The sequence below is a fragment of the Bombus huntii genome, chromosome 15 (assembly GCF_024542735.1).
Source record: "Bombus huntii isolate Logan2020A chromosome 15, iyBomHunt1.1, whole genome shotgun sequence".
Classification (NCBI taxonomy): Eukaryota; Metazoa; Arthropoda; class Insecta; order Hymenoptera; family Apidae; genus Bombus; species Bombus huntii.
The window spans coordinates 9,925,879-9,944,546 of record NC_066252.1 but is presented as its reverse complement, the minus strand read 5'-3'; the positions used below and the strand labels follow the sequence as shown (position 1 = coordinate 9,944,546).

At 37.3% G+C, this 18,668-nt stretch overlaps 1 protein-coding gene across 8 annotated transcripts in view; it reads left to right on the top strand.

Moving 5' to 3' along the window:
* The first annotated feature begins 134 nt into the window (after nucleotides 1-134).
* LOC126873969 (spondin-1) overlaps nucleotides 135-18,668 on the top strand; it is a 30,048-nt gene continuing 11,514 nt past the window's right edge. For 3 of the 8 annotated variants that reach the window (XM_050635439.1, XM_050635440.1, XM_050635445.1), the window contains exons 1-3: nucleotides 136-287; nucleotides 934-1,202; nucleotides 8,790-8,991. In XM_050635439.1, the coding sequence (XP_050491396.1) occupies nucleotides 1,200-1,202; nucleotides 8,790-8,991 (205 nt within the window). In that variant the 5' untranslated portion in view covers nucleotides 136-287; nucleotides 934-1,199. Of the gene's footprint in view, nucleotides 288-933; nucleotides 1,203-8,789; nucleotides 8,992-12,866; nucleotides 14,919-15,490; nucleotides 15,512-18,608; nucleotides 18,627-18,668 lie in introns of those variants that run through there. The other 5 variants (XM_050635436.1, XM_050635437.1, XM_050635442.1 and 2 more) reach the window with 5 other exon arrangements.

Sequence of the window (18,668 nt, the reverse complement as noted above, 5' to 3'; positions counted from 1 at the left end):
TTATAGAAGAGTAATCGATATCGCAAGAAAATATAATAAATTTATTATTTTGTTTGAAAATGTACATGCGCTTAATGTAAAATAATTTATTAATACGAGTTATTATTTTCTACTTATATTTCAAAGCAACTATTTATAGTTCAAGTCGGAGCAGACAGCGGCGTGTGGGAATAAAAGGTTTGAAACAACTCATGACGTTTCTAGACCTTTTAAAAAACTACTCAATAAAGGCCGACCTTGCACTCGATTGAACTCTTTCGTCTGTTTCACTGCGAGAACATTATTTGGTAATTATCGTGGCGCCTATGTTTTATTTTCGAACACGCGGCTGATCAACCAGAGTCCGGCCTTCGATGATTCGAAATTAGCGAAACGAAATCACTTTATCGTACTTTTTATTAAAACAGGAAATACGAACAATTCGATACGCGTAATAAAAATATTTAATTAATATCTACGATCATGTCTTGCCATAAAGATAATTTAATTCGTGTATTAATTTTCTCACTATATACGCGTATATATGGTCCATTTATTTCAAACCAAGATAGGTTTGCATTTATTTTCAAAATAAATATAGCGATGGTAATTCAATCCGGAATAATCGCGTCCATATATAAGTAATTATTAAACTTTTGCAATAAATTAATTTATTATTCCTAACGAATGAACGCGCAAACAAACTCTGTAATTATCTCTGTAATATCGCAATTACGATCTCGTATCGCATAATAAAATATTACAGACTAAAGAATCGTATTTTATCCAGCTTTAAATTCGAAATTCCATCATTTCGCACTTTTGGTACTTTACGAAATTTCGTTTCGAGTTAATTTTGAGTCACTTACAGTTAAAGAATCTGGTTGACTTTTCTTTCCTATCAATCCAAACGGAAGTAGAAAAAGTTTCTAACCAGCCGCGTTGAAATAACAGGAACGCATATGGAGTGTGCTGTCTGACCCTAGCGGAAGAATCTCCTTTGAAACGCACTGCGCAGCCAATCTGCGCAAGTGGTGAGTTGTTATTAGCGCGCCTCGACAGACGCAGTCAGTTGGCCAGAGACTCGCGACCGTGACGGATCTTTCGAATGTTTATTTCGATTATGTTTAACGCACGTGACATGAAGCACGAAAACCAACCGTTTTAAGTTTGGTCCACGTGTTCTCTACGCTCGTGTACAAATCATTCCAATTGTCATCATGGTGAGTACGAAACTTTTATACCTTTTACGGTAGAATTATCTATATAAGAAATTGAACGATTTTTGAACGAATGCTTAAGATGATAATACAGTTATGTATAAACAGATTGGTCTATGAAATATATCGTTACGTTGCATAGATCAAAGATAACATCAAAAAGCAGTTATCGAGCATTATCGAAAGCAAAATTTCTATTCCTTCTAATCTGTTTATCTATAATTAAATAGTCCAAAGTAAACTTTTCTTTCGGAATGATAATCTTCCGTTACTTCGTGTCATTTTGGGATAGCTAAGGATACCTTTCTCTCGTTATTTATATGTATAATAAAATATAATGATATATTGGATAAAAGTATTCATTTGCGTACCTTGCTATCGTCCAAGCTGATAAAATTTATAGAATTTTTATCTATATTCAGCTCGTCTTAAACAAATAAAATAGTGAAAATGTTGCTAAAAATGTATCGAACGATAATACTAAGAGCGAATGTAATAAACGACACAATCCCTTTGTGTACGATCTATGTATATTGCCAACGGGGAATGTTGATACAATACGATGAAACGAACAGTTCTATTCTTCGTTTCATTTCACTGTCGCGTTAAATTGAAATACATATGCGATGGTACGTCTTCGTATCTTACGCTTGTATGTTTTCAAGCACGTGACAAACGGAGATGTCGCAAAGTTTTATGAAATTTCAGATTAACATGAAAATTTGCGGTAACTAGATTGCTGCTCGTCTAATTTAAATATCTAAACATTTCCTATATTCTATGTAATATCTATTTTATCAATTATTCTTTCTATATCTATTTTGTCAACTTCTTGTCAGCAAATATTTCAATCCGTCGGTATGTTTTCAAATATTTCTTCTCGCAGAAACAAATGGTACATTATTCGCATTTATTGTATCTCGGGAACGTTTGCGAAATCAGCTTTAACGGAATCATTCACGCGCAAAGACACTATGCGAATATCGATTCGTTCGATGCACACGATTTACCAAGTGCCTACTAGAAAAGGTCACGAGGGCAGCAAGGGTGCAAACTGGTAATGACCCCAGAAATGACTCACAGAGATACTTTCTATAACGGAGTGCGCTCTTTCGTAACTGTGTAACACTGTATCTACATCGAAGCAACGTGATACTTACAAATATAATTGGCGTTCCAATTAATATATCAACAATCTCGCTACGTTGCTAAAAGTTTTGTAAAAATTGAACAAGAAAGACTCGTTCTACTTGTTCGCTTGTCCCAAGTGAAATGTTAGTTAGCGAGCGGACTAGGGAATGTTGAAACTTTGTTGAAATACCGTAGAGGAAGATGTACGGTTTCGTACAATATGGGGATGGAATTCTGCGTAAAAGGTTGAAAAAGAAATACGAGCTGTTGTAAAAAGCTATTAAGTATTAAAGAATAATTTTTTACCGCAAAGACAGCTCGTACGATACCATAAGTCGAGGAAGGTTCGAGTAGTCAGAATTCATAGAAATTCTACGTCGAAGAAGACGGAAGTCGAGTTAAAGAAGTAGAAGTAAAAAGAAATGACGACGTTGTGACTGAAACTTTTTTTCAAACTTTAAAAGCCGCGTCCTAAATAAATGGTAGAAAATGGTAGAAAATGGTGGAGTTGCTCGTTTTCTCGAACCATTTGATCGCGTTCATCAATCATTTTAGAGGGAAACCGTGTTCCTGTACGTTTTGTCGATTCTCTTCGAGAAAGTTACGCAAGATGATACAACTTTCGCTTACACAAAGAACTGGTCGTGCCTTAGATTTAGAACAATTTAAAAAATTTGTAGAAAACCATGGAAGAGATAGTAGTTAAAAAATATGTTTGAATAGGAATTTTTTATATTTACAAATACGAACGAATTCAACGTAATTGCTTTCTATTCTCAAATCTTTATCAAACAATGTTTACCAAATGCCACGACAACAACTTTTTCTTTCTCATGTTCTACCTGGCATACGCTCTTTAAATTCTGCGTTCGATCGCAGGCCGCATCAAGAAAAGCAAACGCAATCAGAGTATTATTCGACCTGGCTGGAATATCCGTTTTCATCTGAAAAAGCTGCGCGTTTCCAGCGATAGACGTGTATAAATGTACCAACGCTTGATTGTATCGTTGCGCGATTAACGTGTAACGATGTAACGATAATCGCGCTACTTCCGTTAGTTCGTTAACAACAAAAGTAGCAATAATACATAGCAATACGAGCAACAAATAATCGCGTGCCTGTTCGAATAGAAATTACGGATCATACGCCAGAACGAAACTGTCTGTTCTTAAGAGGAAGGAAACGGAACGAAATGAAAATAAAAGAAGGAAAATACGAAGAGAATACAACGATAGATACGAAAGTTTCAAAAGTGTAGGAAATAAAATGAAAAAAGAAACTAAAGATTCGGTTGAACTCGTAGAGTTACAATTTTTTGTGATAAATGTAGCAGGGCTAATAAAAATTATGATCGTTGACGTTACCGAAATAGAGAACTGAAAGGGCATTTTTTTCGAATAGGAATGTTTGCTACAATAGATTGCATTGTGTGGAGGTAGCCACTTTTTTCTACAAAAGAATGTATTCACCAGATATGACGGACATTTCTATTTTTCGTTACAACGTACTATATGTCTATATTTATTTGCTAGCAATGGCTGTGAAAACGAGCGTTCTAGAAAAAACACAAAAGAGACGCAAGGAAATTGTTACAACCGTATAACAGTCCTTGCTGCAGCAAATAACTCTTGTTATTTGAAAATGAAAAATTATTCTCTCGTGAATATCAGCTTCACGTTTTCGGAACTTCGTTCGACTCAGAAACGTTGGTCTGAAATTTAATAGCGAAATTTCTACGAAAATTACTACCATTCTAGAGGTTTAAAACGTCCTCCCCCAACTTATTGACATTCGAATGACGTATTGGCGGTCTTTGCAATCTGTCTTTCGCAGTTTCATTCTACTCGATGCAATCCCCCAAGCTTCTCCTCCTATTCTCTTTTTTTATTCCACTTCACTCGCCCTTCAAACTTATTTCCTCACCTACTATCGTATAATAGGGATAATATAGGTTCTATCCTCGAATCCACTGAGAAAGATCGAATATTACCAGTAGGTACGTCGATTTTCTTTCCCAATTTCTACCTTTTTTAGTGCTAACAGTCATTAAATTTATAGTCATTTTATCGCCCTAATTACGATCCAATATCGTATTTAGAGTTGACTCGCGGAAGAAATCGCAGGGACGTGTATAGTTCTACGCCAAACCACCTTTAGCGCGTCCAAAACTATTTTCAATCGCTTTCAGTTAGTATTTAGTATTTAGTATTTAGAGCTAAAAGCGCTATAACCGCCGCTATAGTTCAGGGAACAAAGGTGAAACAAAGTGGAGCAATCTGTTGGGCGAACCTTTCGATTCGAATCGCTTGGTAAAAATGAAACCAGAATCGAACACGCCAATTGAATTTGCGAATAGAGTTGCGTAAACTTTTGAATAGTGACGCGACGCGCAGGAAAATCATGGTCGTGGCTCAACACGAGGTATTGTTTGAATTCCTGTCGTTACTCTGCGGTCGAGGATGCAGCGTGAATGGCAGAATGCCAGATCGAGTCAAATACCCCGCCCTATATGTATCGTCTTCGGCCAATATATTTAGACACGGTGAATTTATGGTTGGTTGACGCTTGTTATTCGTCCTTATCAGACATCAGAGATTTAATTGCCCTGGAATCCTACGATCGAACGATGAAAAATGTTTGGAAGGACTTGTACGACTCGTAATCTCGAAATTAAAAATATTTTGTGGAAGGGAAAATAGAGCGCAATATAAGGCGATGGTTTGAGAGCGGATAAGGAGGGAAGAAACGATAATTAATCCGCTATACGAGGTATTCGTAAAAGAAATGGGTAGAGATAGTCGGTATAACTAATCAGGCAGATAATCGATAGAAAATATTAAAAAGCAACGTGAAACGATTAATCTTTGTTGCCGCATTCGTTCGTACCGGTACAATACAAATTTGCATTTACGTGTAAATAACGTGGTTATCGATGGATATTTTAAAGCCAGTTTCCAAACATACAACGATACACCGAAAAGGTTCTCTTTCTTTATGGTTCGATACAGTTTTAGTTTTCCTATGTTTATGATGCATAAGCGTAATAAAAAGATCATAAAACTGTATTTTAATACCACATGCGTTCGATACATCTTTCACCTAACTCCGTTATCTCTGCTCTTTCTATCTTCTTTTCTACTTACCGTCATTTTAAAAGAATATAAACTCTGATAAAAACTTGAAAGAAGAAGGGCAACCTAATGCTTCTTATCTCGTAAAACTCGTCGACTGTCATTTTTAATTTACGGAAGCACCGGAATGTTCAAAAAACGCATGCTCGATCAGCTAACCTTGATTCCGCAACGACTTTATCACTTGCTCGGCAGATATTATTTTCAATTCGTTAATAAGCGCGATACTACGTCACCGTTGATCATTTTTAATTCGTAAGAAATCACGATACCGCGTCATCGATCGTTTTAACAGCAACCGCGGAGGAAAAAATTCACGAGGAAGAAACCGCGCGAATTTTCTAGCTTGTGTATATGTAACAGACTGTTCGCTGGTATGATGCCACGCGCGAGAAGAAAAGAGAAAAGAATCGTTCGGTCTGATGGCGCGCTGTATCTTTGCCAAGATGAGTCAGCCAGTAACTGGTGTACGTGTATAGCCGGACGAAGTAGTACAGGCACACGTTTCCTCGCACGTGTGGGCAAACGCCGGGCTGGCCGGCGTTCACGTGCTTCGCCGCGGAATATTCGTATTCTAATTTAATAGAAGCCGGCATCCGGCAAAGTGACATTTCGTGCTGCGGCCCGTTCCGCGAGATCCGCTGAATTTTGCATTGTTGCACAATGCGACGTCGTTACGTAATTAACGAGACGTAACGCCGCTGGCAAAATGGAAATGCCGTCGTCGCGACGGCTTTTATCGCGCGATTACGCGAACGTTGAGTAATCGATTTGGTTAATTGTCGCCGTGTTCTACCGGGGTTAATATATCTTGGTTAAGCTTACAACTTTATACGTTGTTTCGTGATCATTTTCCCAGTGTATTTTGCAACGGTCGTTGACGTTAATGGATACCAGAAAAGGTATTGCGTATTGCCAATTTTCTTGTTTTCATTGGAACGACGAGTTCTTCGTTAAACAGCTAGTACGATAATCGGATTATTTATTAATCTATTTTACGCTGGTATTAGTAAATCTATTCGTCTCATCCGTGATTATTTCGCAGTATATTAGTGGAATTTCGAGGAAAAACGCAGGTCGTTGATCGTTAATAGGATTCGGTCGTGGATAGACGTAGGATATTTTCCTTTCTTGCGGATCGCTTTAGTTCGTTAAAATATAGGATACTTCTTACGCATCTTTTAGTACGTAGGTGACAGGTGATAACGTGTGACATAGTTATACCGCCACATTTTATAATACGTTAATAATGCAACTGATATTTGCATATTAACGTAGCGAAAACATTTTTGGATTTTTAATAAATCCGAGCGTGTATTACATTTCCATGAATTACTATTCATATGGTTGATATTATTATGTAAATCTGTCCGATAAATAAGGTTTTTCTCCTGGCTTATATGTTTTTACTTCAATATGACGTAGCAGCACCTAATGTACTAAACGCATTACGAAAAGCATTCCATTAATCCGCATTACGCAAGTTAATGTGGAAATTGCTGCCTGCGTCGAATTTGTTGCGTTTAACGAAGTTAAAGGCAATTTTTCTTTCCTCCTTGTCTAGAGCCAAAATATAATTACAGCTAAATTCTGACACAGTCATTCTCCATTCGCAAAAGCGGCGAAAAGAATAATAAATTCTAATAATCGGAAAACGCAGGTTCAAAGGAAATGACCTTAATTACAAGGAATTTCGAAACTTTTGCTTCCCCCTTTTTGTTACGTTCGTCTATGCTGCTACGTAAATCAAACGCTTCGTTCTTCCTTCGATGTATAATACATTTTTTCCAAATATGCAAAGTATCTTTAATAAAATTTATCAAGGACGTTAAAGAAGCTTATTAGGACAGAATATTTTTTCAAATAATTTAATAACACGAAGCTAATAACTTTTAAGAGTCTCTAAATCGAAAATCGTACAGTAATATTCGAGAAGGGTGGAACAGAAGATCTTGCGAAAGCGTTCGTAGGTATTCGAGAGATGTTTCGTAAAACATTTTGCGTTTCTACTTCGTAGCTCATTGTCTGTTATAATTCATCGAACGTTGTTACGACATTGATTCTTTCTCGGCCACGTAAACGGATTCGTTGCAATCGCCACGGCCAAGATCTTCACGAAGGCGAACGTCAATGATACTGCGAGCCTTGAGAATTACGTAAGAGAAAATCGTGTTATCGGTCGATTGAATGGAGCACATAAGCTAGCGGATCGCGAAAGCATTCAAACGTATACAAAAAAATTAAAACTTTTCGCGTATCTTTAACATTTTTAAAAGACGAAACGAATCTCTAGATTTCATTTCATTTCTTCGATTTTGTTCGTGAAAATATATATTTTTATTAAGATCCATAATGGAATAAAAAGAATATTATTTCGAGATGTGAAATTTGACCAAACTTTAAAGAATACAATCTTAAGATTTACTATCTATTCTAACAAAGAAGAGATAAGTTTGAATATAAAATGCAGGCGAATACATAAACACGAAACTTTCACTGGTATTAAATCCTCTGCCGCTATATCTCTCCTTTCCATCGGAAAGAAATTTCCTTTTCCATTAGAAAAGAAATATCCAGGGAAAGAAATAGCGTGAATTGTTTTTCTATATAGATTTAGCCACGTGTAGAGAATACAATGGAGCGGAGAACGTGCGAGATGATAGTTGGAATTTTTCGTTTTTCCACTATAGCCAGCGGGTAGAAGAAAGAGACGATGTCCCTTCGATTCACGTGAAATGAAAACTCGCCGTATGCCACCATTTGTCCGTGGGTGTTGGTGGATAAATTAGGTCAATCGGTTTCCAATCCTAATCCCGCTCATGACGTATCATTCTTATTTACTACGCCAGTTTTAGGCCAATTTCCAACCGAATCGTACGCGCCATTATGGCCATTAATCGAAACAACAGCTAGGGGAGAAAGTTTTAACCGGGATGTCATCTTCAGTCCTGTCGTTTATTACGAATTTTCTCGCTTGCGCCAAACACTTTGCTCGAAAGTGGAAATAGAACGCTTCGAAATTATGATTTCAGTCTTTTCATTCACTATATGTCTTGCAACTCCGGATGCTTTGTGCATACTTTAGAGTAACGACGAAACAGTTAATAGTATTGTAATCTGTCTCTCTCGACGTTTAGCTTGGATTCGCTTTCAAACATCGATCCTTAAAATTATAAATAAGTTCTTTGGAAGCTCGTAGCTTCCACATAGACGAAAAGCTCGCTAAACTGCTAATTTCGTAAACGTAGCGCAAAACATAATAGCGGTCGTTTATAATTGTCAAGATAAGTTCATAGTTTAATAGCAATCTTGCGCTTCATTTTCGCAGGGAATAAAAAGCTTAAGGGACGTCCGCAGCTTTTTGTTGCTGTTGGCTGCAGTAACGAGCACAAGTGCGACAAAATGTAGCAGACTCATAGACGGCACAACGATGCCTCGTTCCAGTGCGGAAGAGAAATACCACCTGTTTATCACCTTGTTCAATCGATCGGATATGGTCTTCTCCTATATGCCAAATACCAAATACACTGGTGAGTATTTTATTAAGTGATTTTACTTTTACTTTTAGAAAGCTACGACGATACTTGATCAACGCGGAAGCCAAACTGCTCGTCTTTAACGAGTTCGATCGTTCAGTTCGTTTTGTCCGACAGTGTTCTGAAAGAAACGATTAAGCGATGTACGTCTGGAATGTCGCGGAAATTGGGAAAAATTCATTCACGCATAGTTTGATCAAAACGCGAATCGACATCGAAATAACGAACTTTGTCGTGAGAAGTTAAGGTGGACTTGAATCGAGTCGCTTCGAAGTTTTAATTCTCTTCGCGACTACTTTGAATAGTTGAATGGGCTCGCGGTCCGAAGAACCAGCTTGCAAATTACTGTTTATTCGACGATTGCGACGGGAAGATTACTCGAGCGCGATATTTTCAAAAATAATTATTTGGATATTGTAATTAACGGGCAGAGAAAGAGAAATTCTTTTATGCCACTTTATGGTATTTGGTAACATGTACATTTTTTGTTTAATTAATTATATCGTGAACTCTCTGCGAACAAATTTTTACGTAGAATATCACCTATAGATAGCATCGTGAAGATTGAATTTCCGATAACGCGAAACCCTCCAGAATTTGTTACGTTACACGCGATAAAAATAGCGTATGAACGGAAACGGTAACGAACGAAAAGTGGAGAAATTTGTTTATACTTTGAACAATTAACGACCACGAAACTCCAAGGCGAACGAGACCTTTCAACTTGTAATAACTACAATATATCATCGTAACTAATTCCATTAAAAAAAGGCACGTTTTTCTCTCGTGGCGATAAATAATGCCAACAACGCGATTTCAGTGAAAATTTAATACTCGCCGTAGTCTCGTTCACCGTGAGCTATCAATCGTCTAGTCCTACCATTCGATATATCTCGAGCAAGAGTACTCCGTTCAACGTCTGAATAGACCTTCGAGAATAAAGGAAAGAAATTTCTCTCGAACTGCTTCCTTCGACCATAATGACGGCAATTATTGAAAAAACCCAGGAACCTAGGACGTATCGTCACCTTATGCGGGATACCGGCGGACTCGGGGCACACTGGCGATTCAACGCTCGTCGAGAACTATCTTCCATAAGATAAAAAACGGGTGTGTAACTTCTGCAAGATGCGGATGTCCCCGTTTTTTAAATTTGACATCAAATCCGGGCTGCTTCCGCCAGGAAATTACAGGGATTTAGTCGAGAGCTTGGCGAATAGAAAATATTATATTTGCCGACCACAGGCGGAGACACGATAAGTCACATTTCCTATCTTTTGCGTGAAAGCAGTTTTAAAATTCAAGGAAATTCATCGTCGATCGATTTTTTCGTTCTGGATTATGTCATATTAAAATTCTTCTGTTTAGTTATAAAGTGACATTAAAATTAAAACAAAGAAGAGTGCTTATATACCAAAAAAAAACGTGCTTATCGTATTTCCCTCCTGCTATCTTCGTTTAACAGGGAAACGGATTTCTCTTGAGTAAAAATTCTATACTTTAGTTCTGTTCCATAAATATAAGTTTTCGTAAACAGATCCACGGTCCATGATCATTAACTGGAGCCTCGTTCCTCGCTAGAACTCCAGTTCTGCGTTATTCTACAACCGAAATCTCTATATCACCCAACACTCACAAACTCGGTAAAACCATCCTCCCCTACAAACTCACCTTCGCGTCCCTTTTCTCCCATAAACTCCACCCCATTCTCTCTCTTCCATCCCTCCAGCTATCCCTGTTCGCCTCTCCGACCACATCTGTGTTCCATTCAATCTCTCACCAATCGCAATTATACCTCGCTTTCTGCATATTCTCATCCGTTACATCCGTCGACTAGAAACACCGGCTTTCTATCACCGCGCCTCTCCCAAAAAATCAACCGAATATGAAATACATCGACACGTTTCAATCCATTCTTCATTCGCAGTGGCCATGTCCGCGAGGTTCGCCGTCAATTACATACGATCGATCGCGAACCGTGTTCGCGTGTCTCCTCTGTGATTAATCGCTGGCGTGGCATCGTATTTAGTAGCGATCGCTCGGCAATGACGCTTTACGATTTGACAGGACTATTTTCTGTACGTTCGAATTAGCAAAGTAGGCGAAATAAAGAATCGGCGAATTATTATACAATTTCTATTGTTTTTCAGCGGTGAGTTTTTCGAGTATTCGAATGGTTTCTGGCAAAGTTTCTCCGCCGTGTTATTCGCACCAGTAACGCTGTACACATTTATACCGGACAGGATTATATTTCGAACAATGTAATTAACAAACTAGTCAGAGTGACTAATTCGCAATTTTTCCGTCGTTCGCACTGGTAACGCCGTGCAATTTGACTGCTTTATATCTCTAATGGCCGGATCACACGCTCGTGTGCGTTGCATCATTAAAAATGTTAACCCGTCGAATAGCACAGCGTTATCGCAAACAACGTCACATCGCTCGCCCGCATCAGTCTTTATATTTTTAATAGCGGGACCTAATGTTCGCTTACACAGCGTCATTAACACGGCAACTACCATTCATTAAAATATAAGACTTGTATGCAAAGAAACGTAAAATCGGAACGAAAGATGTATATAGAAAAGATATAGAAACGAGCCTTCGTTCGTGTATTTGGACAAAAATTATTAGAATCTGCGGAGACGTAAAGCGACTCGGTACAAAATTTCTAACATCAAGCAGTCCGATAGCTGTAGCGGTAATCCAGTTTGTCTCAGTCATCGAGCGGAACACTGGATGCAATTATCGAAAACTAAACCGGTGAACGTGGACCGTAGACGCCCCACGGTTACTAACGCATGCAAATCCTACGAGTCGGTGAATTAATGCATTACGTAACAGTTTGGCCGCGAGCCAGGTGCCAAGTACACGCTCGTGGATGCAGTTCGACGAATGCACCGGGTGCAACCGGTGCACAGGTCGGAATCGCGAATGCGAATGGAGTCACATCGAATCAACTATAATGGCGCCGTGGAATCGGAGACGGATCGTTGAGAAGAGAATCGCGCGTGAATTCCCTTCAGATTTATCGAGTGTTTTCCTCCGCTTGCGCAAGCATTCTATCAGAGTTCGCGACTCGTAGCTGTAAATGTATCGTGGAAATCGGCATCGGGAGTATATAAAGGTCTTCATGGAAAAGTGGTGCAAGTGAATCTCTTTTTAGAAACGATTCCAGCGATATATGAGATCTAGATATTTTGTCATAAATTTATCGAACTTTACCATGGAGTGTGCATAGTAAAACGTTTGAAAATATCCAGGGTTCTCTGTTTTTAAACTTTCGCTTTATCGAATTTGTCGAATTAAAGTTTCCACGTCTATTACGTACTATGTTTTCTTCCAAACGTTTCGTTTTAACATTCGCGAACTTGTTCGATGGATCGGTGGTGATTCGAATAAGGAAAGTTCGACGATGGACAATGATAGCTTTTAATGGAATATCCTCGCTGTGAAAAATTCGAATTTCCTCGGAAACGTGCTCGAGGCAATCGTTGGCGATTTATAGTTCACAACTGTCCGACTCTGACAAAGCTCGATTTAGCTCACTCTTCTCTGAAATTATCACACTCTGACACGTACTTACACGTCGCCGCTATCCAAAACTTCTTTGGCATTTCTACAGATCGCTCAGTGATACGCATCTCGCTCTAAAGGTTGCTCTGCTTCTTCGTTTAATTCGAAACACATTTATTGGCAATATTTGATAAGAAAAAAAATTGTTTTACAAAGTATTTTTAAACATACGATATAGGATTATCAAATTGTAAGCTCGCGTTCTTACGATAAATTTTAAGTTACGCTCGTGAAATATTACCTACTATTTGATCTTTTGATCTACTTAAATGAAATAAGAGCTAGTTCGTCCACTATGTTTGAATCATTTATTATAATACCATGAATCGTAGTACGATTTTAGGTTTCTAAATTTATGTCAGGCAAAATTCAAGATATACGTCTGAAACAAAGTATTTCTTTCCGCAGTTATATAGAATATCCTATCTTTCCTTTATATATATCTATACTACATTTACGCTCCCCAATGGTATAATTGATTGATACGTGCAAATATTTTTAATCTTTGAAAAAAATGGTGTAACTTATTTATCCTTCGTTCATTAAATGTTTTAGTCTCCACTTTGAAAAAATTCACGTAGCCAGAATTCGATTTTTTTGCACACCTCTGCCATAAACCATGCATTGCCGTTTTTTGCAGGAGAATATGTTTTTTTTTATTAAAACGGTAGAAAAACGCGTTGATAAATAAAATTCTCCTACCATTTTTCATACCTGTAAATAGTCGTTTTCGAATATCAATTGTTTTTTAATCAAACACGTGCATCTCGCCATTTTGTTTTGATGATTTAATAACTATTCTTTCTCTCTCTCTCTCTTTGTGTTTCAAAAGCTACGAACAATATCATTAAAAAAGACTATCGCGTTACTAAAAAAATTTGAAAAGTATAACAAACGATCGTAACGTTGAGAATATTTAACCGAGTTCAGGATGCTGCGAATTTGCGGAAAGAGGTTCCGTTTCCTTTTTCAACCTCGCAGCAATTTCAATTTAGTAGGAAAAGACAATAGTGTACAGAAAGCGGCGAATGTGTTTTATGGTCATCTCTCGAATTCAGTTTCTGTGTTTCTCCGCCGACAAAAAGACTAACGAATAATAAGGACGCAGTGCAAAGTCCTTCCATACCGCAATTAAAACCTTCCACTCTTTCTATTTCGTTTGCAAAATATTAAGAGTTCACTCGCTTAACAGTAGGGTTTCGCACGCGTCACTTCCAAATTATTCACGATTAAAGAAACTTTAAAAATTTAATCAAAGCTGAAATTGTTCCGTTAATTAACGTCGTACTCTACAAACTACAAATAGTAGCTTGTGCTTAAACGAACGCTTAACTCGCAAACTTATGCCAACCAACCAACAGGTTCTTACATACATCGTGCAGAAATCCTATCGAATCATAAAACAGAGAAAAAGTTATTTTTATTATATATCGGCGCGTAAAGCTTCGCATATACTTATTTTGTTTATTCATATCCTCTATATTGCTTTCTTTATTGCACGTCGTAAGTGAAGGAGTCATAAATAATAACGAAAGCTTGCTTGTAATTTAACTGCCACGGCTAAATCTAATTACACGCTGTCGGACAGGGGGAAAGCCTTCAACCGTTTAATTAAACTTTAAATACGGTAAAATGATAGAGAGCGATCGTTTCGTTAGATTATACGGTCATCGAGAAAAGTTATTTGCGATTACGTCTTCGTGCTGCTATTATTCTTCCCCCAGTCATTAAAGAGCTTACCCGATGTTGATCTGCTTGGATAAAACTGACGCGATTAATGAAACTTACTGGTTAATTCAATGGAAGCTGCTGGAGAATCGTAAATTTAAAAGGTGTGAGAAATTGGATGTTTTAAACGAAGTTGCTTCTTTGTGATGTTACCTTATGTTTAATTATTATTTTATAATATGTATACGGGATAAAAGATGGATAAAATGTATCGATTCCTTTTAGAGAATCGTTCAGTTTCTTAAATGATACAATAGCGTATGTATACAACAGTATATCAAGACAGTCACCTCACAAAGACAATTTTTGTACGGAGAAACAGGATGCGGAAGAATCGTAGAATTCACATTGAAGAGGTTTTAATCGATCGCATAGAAAAAAGAATTGTAAAACAGCAGAAGAAAAGACAGCCTGGAGAGAAGGAAAAAAATAATGAAGCGGACTCACATTATCGGGAATTCGATTAAACCTTGTCGCGCAGACAACAAATCTCCTCGATTTACGTTCGAAGGGTTTCTAAAGACGTAAACGGAGAAGCAATAAAGCAGCGTGACAACTAAATTCTCGAGACATTGAATAGATTGCACGCTCCGCTGGTTTGAAAATTACTCGCAAAGGTAATCTGCCGTTTATTTTTTTTTTTTCTTCGGTATTTTTCTTTCGCTTACGACAGTTATCACGATAACGTACGTAACTATGTGGTATTAAATATCGACGATTGTTACTTTAACGGATTAAAGTTAGCAGATAAGTTATACAGGACGAAATTGAAAGAGATAGGCGCATAGCTGTAATTTTGAAAATTAATATCCCTAAAAATGTAGAGGAACAATGATGACAAAGCTAAGAAACCGAGTGTAACGTTCATGGAAAGACAGCACCTTAGAAGTGTTGCCGCTAATCACGTTAACAGATTATAGAGTAGCACCTTAGGCGAGATTTTTTCCACGCGCAATTGCAAAATCGAGCAAGTTTCTTTCCTTTTGTTTCTGCGTGTCAGCGTGGGAAACACGATACACCGACGAAGGTTTCATTTAACTCTGTTTTCCCCCCTTTTTCCCAGTTAATTCTTCTAATTCAGGGTTATGAGAATGATCGTGAGAGTCATGTGTCACTGCTTGCTGGCGCAACTTTCAGTTTCGAGACTGGATTTATCTAACGTCATTGCGTCTAGACAGTGTTCAAGAAGAATTTATTCAACTCTCTCACGGTATACCACCCTTTTCAACTATTAAACGTCGCGTTAGAATTTTGCAGATTCAACGTTATTTTATGGGAAATGAGTAGTTCGTAAAAAAAAGAATTCTGCGTGAATTTATCAAGATGTAATGTCTGATACGAAGCTGTACAATTAGAACGATTAAAAAAAAAGTTAGAAGAGTTTCATAATTGGAATTGTTTTGTAATGCGGTAATGACAATCGGTATATACAAAGACTAACGCAGGCGCAACCTAGACCTAACCCAGACCTGCTTATAGCAGACAGACTATAATCAGATTAAATTGTATTAAATTGTTGAAAGTAATCATTCGGTACCTCGTTCGCCATAGTTATTATCGGGACTTACGAACCTTGTACACTTTTAAAATTTTCTAAGATCGTGCAGCTGGTTTAAATTTTCGGAGCATCTAAAAATTCCGATATTTTAAAGACATTTCGATTCTCGAACGTTTCGTAATTTTTGCGATTCCAAAGTTTCCAGATTTCTCGTTTCTAACAGTTTGAAAAATTTTCATTCGTTTAAGGTTTAAGTCGATATCGAGAATAATTAAACGCGTATGTAATTACTTTCCTAATCGTGTATTGTAATTGGTACTGAAAAATATTCTGCCTGAAAAATTGAAGCTAATTATTTAACCTGAAATTTCCTAAGAGCTAAATTTGGCGTACTCAGAAATGTAGATAACAAGTTTCATGCTGATGACGCGAATACTAAAAGGTTCTTGGAATTTCTGTCGCGCACGCTATTCCGCGGGCAGTCACTTTTCCAAAATGAGAATTATTTATAATTGCACGTACATATTTTGCAATTAAAAATATTACAATAGATATTTGTGCAATAACGTTACATATCGTCACACGCAGTATAATTTTTTGCCCGCATTTACGCTATTCTTTTAAATGGAAACGTGTACACGTACATCCTTCATAAGTCAAAATAGAATAACGGAAATACCAAAAATTTATTTTACTTCGTGTAATTCTGTTTCAAAGGTGACTAAACCTCGATCAACGAGATCGTTTTAAACGAGCAAAATACGACGAGGAAGATACGTGCACGGCATTGCGTGAAAAATATTTGTGATCAACGTTTAAGTGACGACTGAGTTATTCAGTGAACTAGACGCAGTTTGTGAAGACCCGTAATACCGGAAGCCATAAATGCTCTAAACATCTGCGTGTTACGTCTCTGATGTATACGCACGGGACGAAGTAAAATCGACTGGAAGGGAAAAGATAGTTTTGTGTGTCTACAGGGTGCTTGCAAAGTCGTTGAAATTCATACAGAACCGAGAACTCGGCAAGTTGGTTGTCTCGTTGTAAACTCGCTACGGTCGTCGATTTACATGCTAAAAGTTGCCACTGACGATATAATCTTTGTAATACCTGTCGATTAACGTAACTCTCATACATCTCTTTACGAAGAGATTTAAAACGATATTATTATCTTTACTTTAGACAAAATTAGTTACTTATTTTTTATTAACACAAAATCCTTTGATCATTTTTATCGAAACGATTTATCGACGGTAGTTGCTACGACAATAATTTACATTTTATAATTCGTATTTTGTAGCTGAAACATTTTATTTTACCGTTTCGTTAAATCATCACTTCCACGCGGTTAACCATAGACTTCACTATCACAGCGTTTTATCGTTTATCGTTCGATAACATTTTCAATGTTCACGCACGAATTATATTTCGATAAAAATTCAAGCATGTAAAATTAGAAGCTTCGAAGTTCCGTAATTTTTACCCAAACGAGTTTTTCGTTTCAATAGCTTACGATCAATCTGTTCGTCGCGCTAACCGAATCACATCGTATACACACCTACTATACAACGTTATTGCACGACTGTTTGACGCCTGTGTTGCACAAAATACAGACTGTTGAGCAAAGGTTCCGTGAGTAATTTGCGCGAATGAGTCAAAGAAAACCAGTGCAATTGCTTCACTACCACGATGCCTGCAACCAATTTAATTTCCCTGGATGCTGGATCGAAGGCATTAATTTTCCATTCCCAACAAATGTTCGTCAACGTTTAATTATCTAAAAGCGCTTGATCGAAATTTGTATTAATTCGTTATTTTCGAGGCTTTTGTAAAGAAAATATATGATTCTGTTCTCTTCATACTCATCCTTCCGGTAAAACACATTGCCAGATCGACGAATCGAACATTTTCCACTAATCGATAGTATTGAACAAATAGAATGAAATTTCGTAACGCCACTTAATAATTTTCCAATTTTTATTAATGTTTATCCATCTGAAGAAAAATAGTTATTACTACTTTTCGATTTCTTTTTCTAAATTACTCGAACGTTTGCAACGATATTACCTCGTCTGTCGCAAAAAAAACGAACAATTGTTTCGGTAAAACAGAGGGAAGAATTTTGTATCGGAAAAGATTTGTACAAAATAATCGGCCGAGTCGCGAGAGTGTGCAAACCGTGAGAATTTAATACGCTCTACAGAAATTTACACGAGACAGAGAATTTAACGTAGCAATAAAAAATATATGCAGCTAGAATTCGGCGGTGCGTTACAACGTTGTTGTGACACGTGCAATAAAGTAAATATTTTCGACGAGGTAACTAACGTACATTCCCGCCTTGTAACAGAAACGTACGGATGCTCGATTAGGAATAGAAAAATAAACGATAATATATTTTGCAATAACGATATCCAAAATAAATATTTTGAAGATCGCTGGTTCGTTATTGTATTTTGTTTGCTGACAAACGGATATTCGAGCAAGATTCCATCCTGTCCGCAAAGTCAGAACGACATTAGCTGGAAACGAATTTATCTGCATTCATCGTGGCAGAAAATTGTTCATTAGAAAGTCACGATCTTAATCCCCTCGATTATCGTCTACGAACTACTTCGGAAGACGAGACTTGCCGTAAATCACGTTACGATACCGATGCATAAATAACAATTTGTGCGAAGACAGTGCCAATATCCATAGTTAGATGAATAGTCGGACCATTCGAAGAAACGTATGTCAACAAAGGATGGTCACTTTGAATCTTAAAGATTTTTGGAGAACGAAAAGACTCACGATTTCCTAAAGTTTGTTAAAAGGGGGAAGAAAAGTAATTGTAATCGACGTGATACGAATCGTTGACTAAAATAAA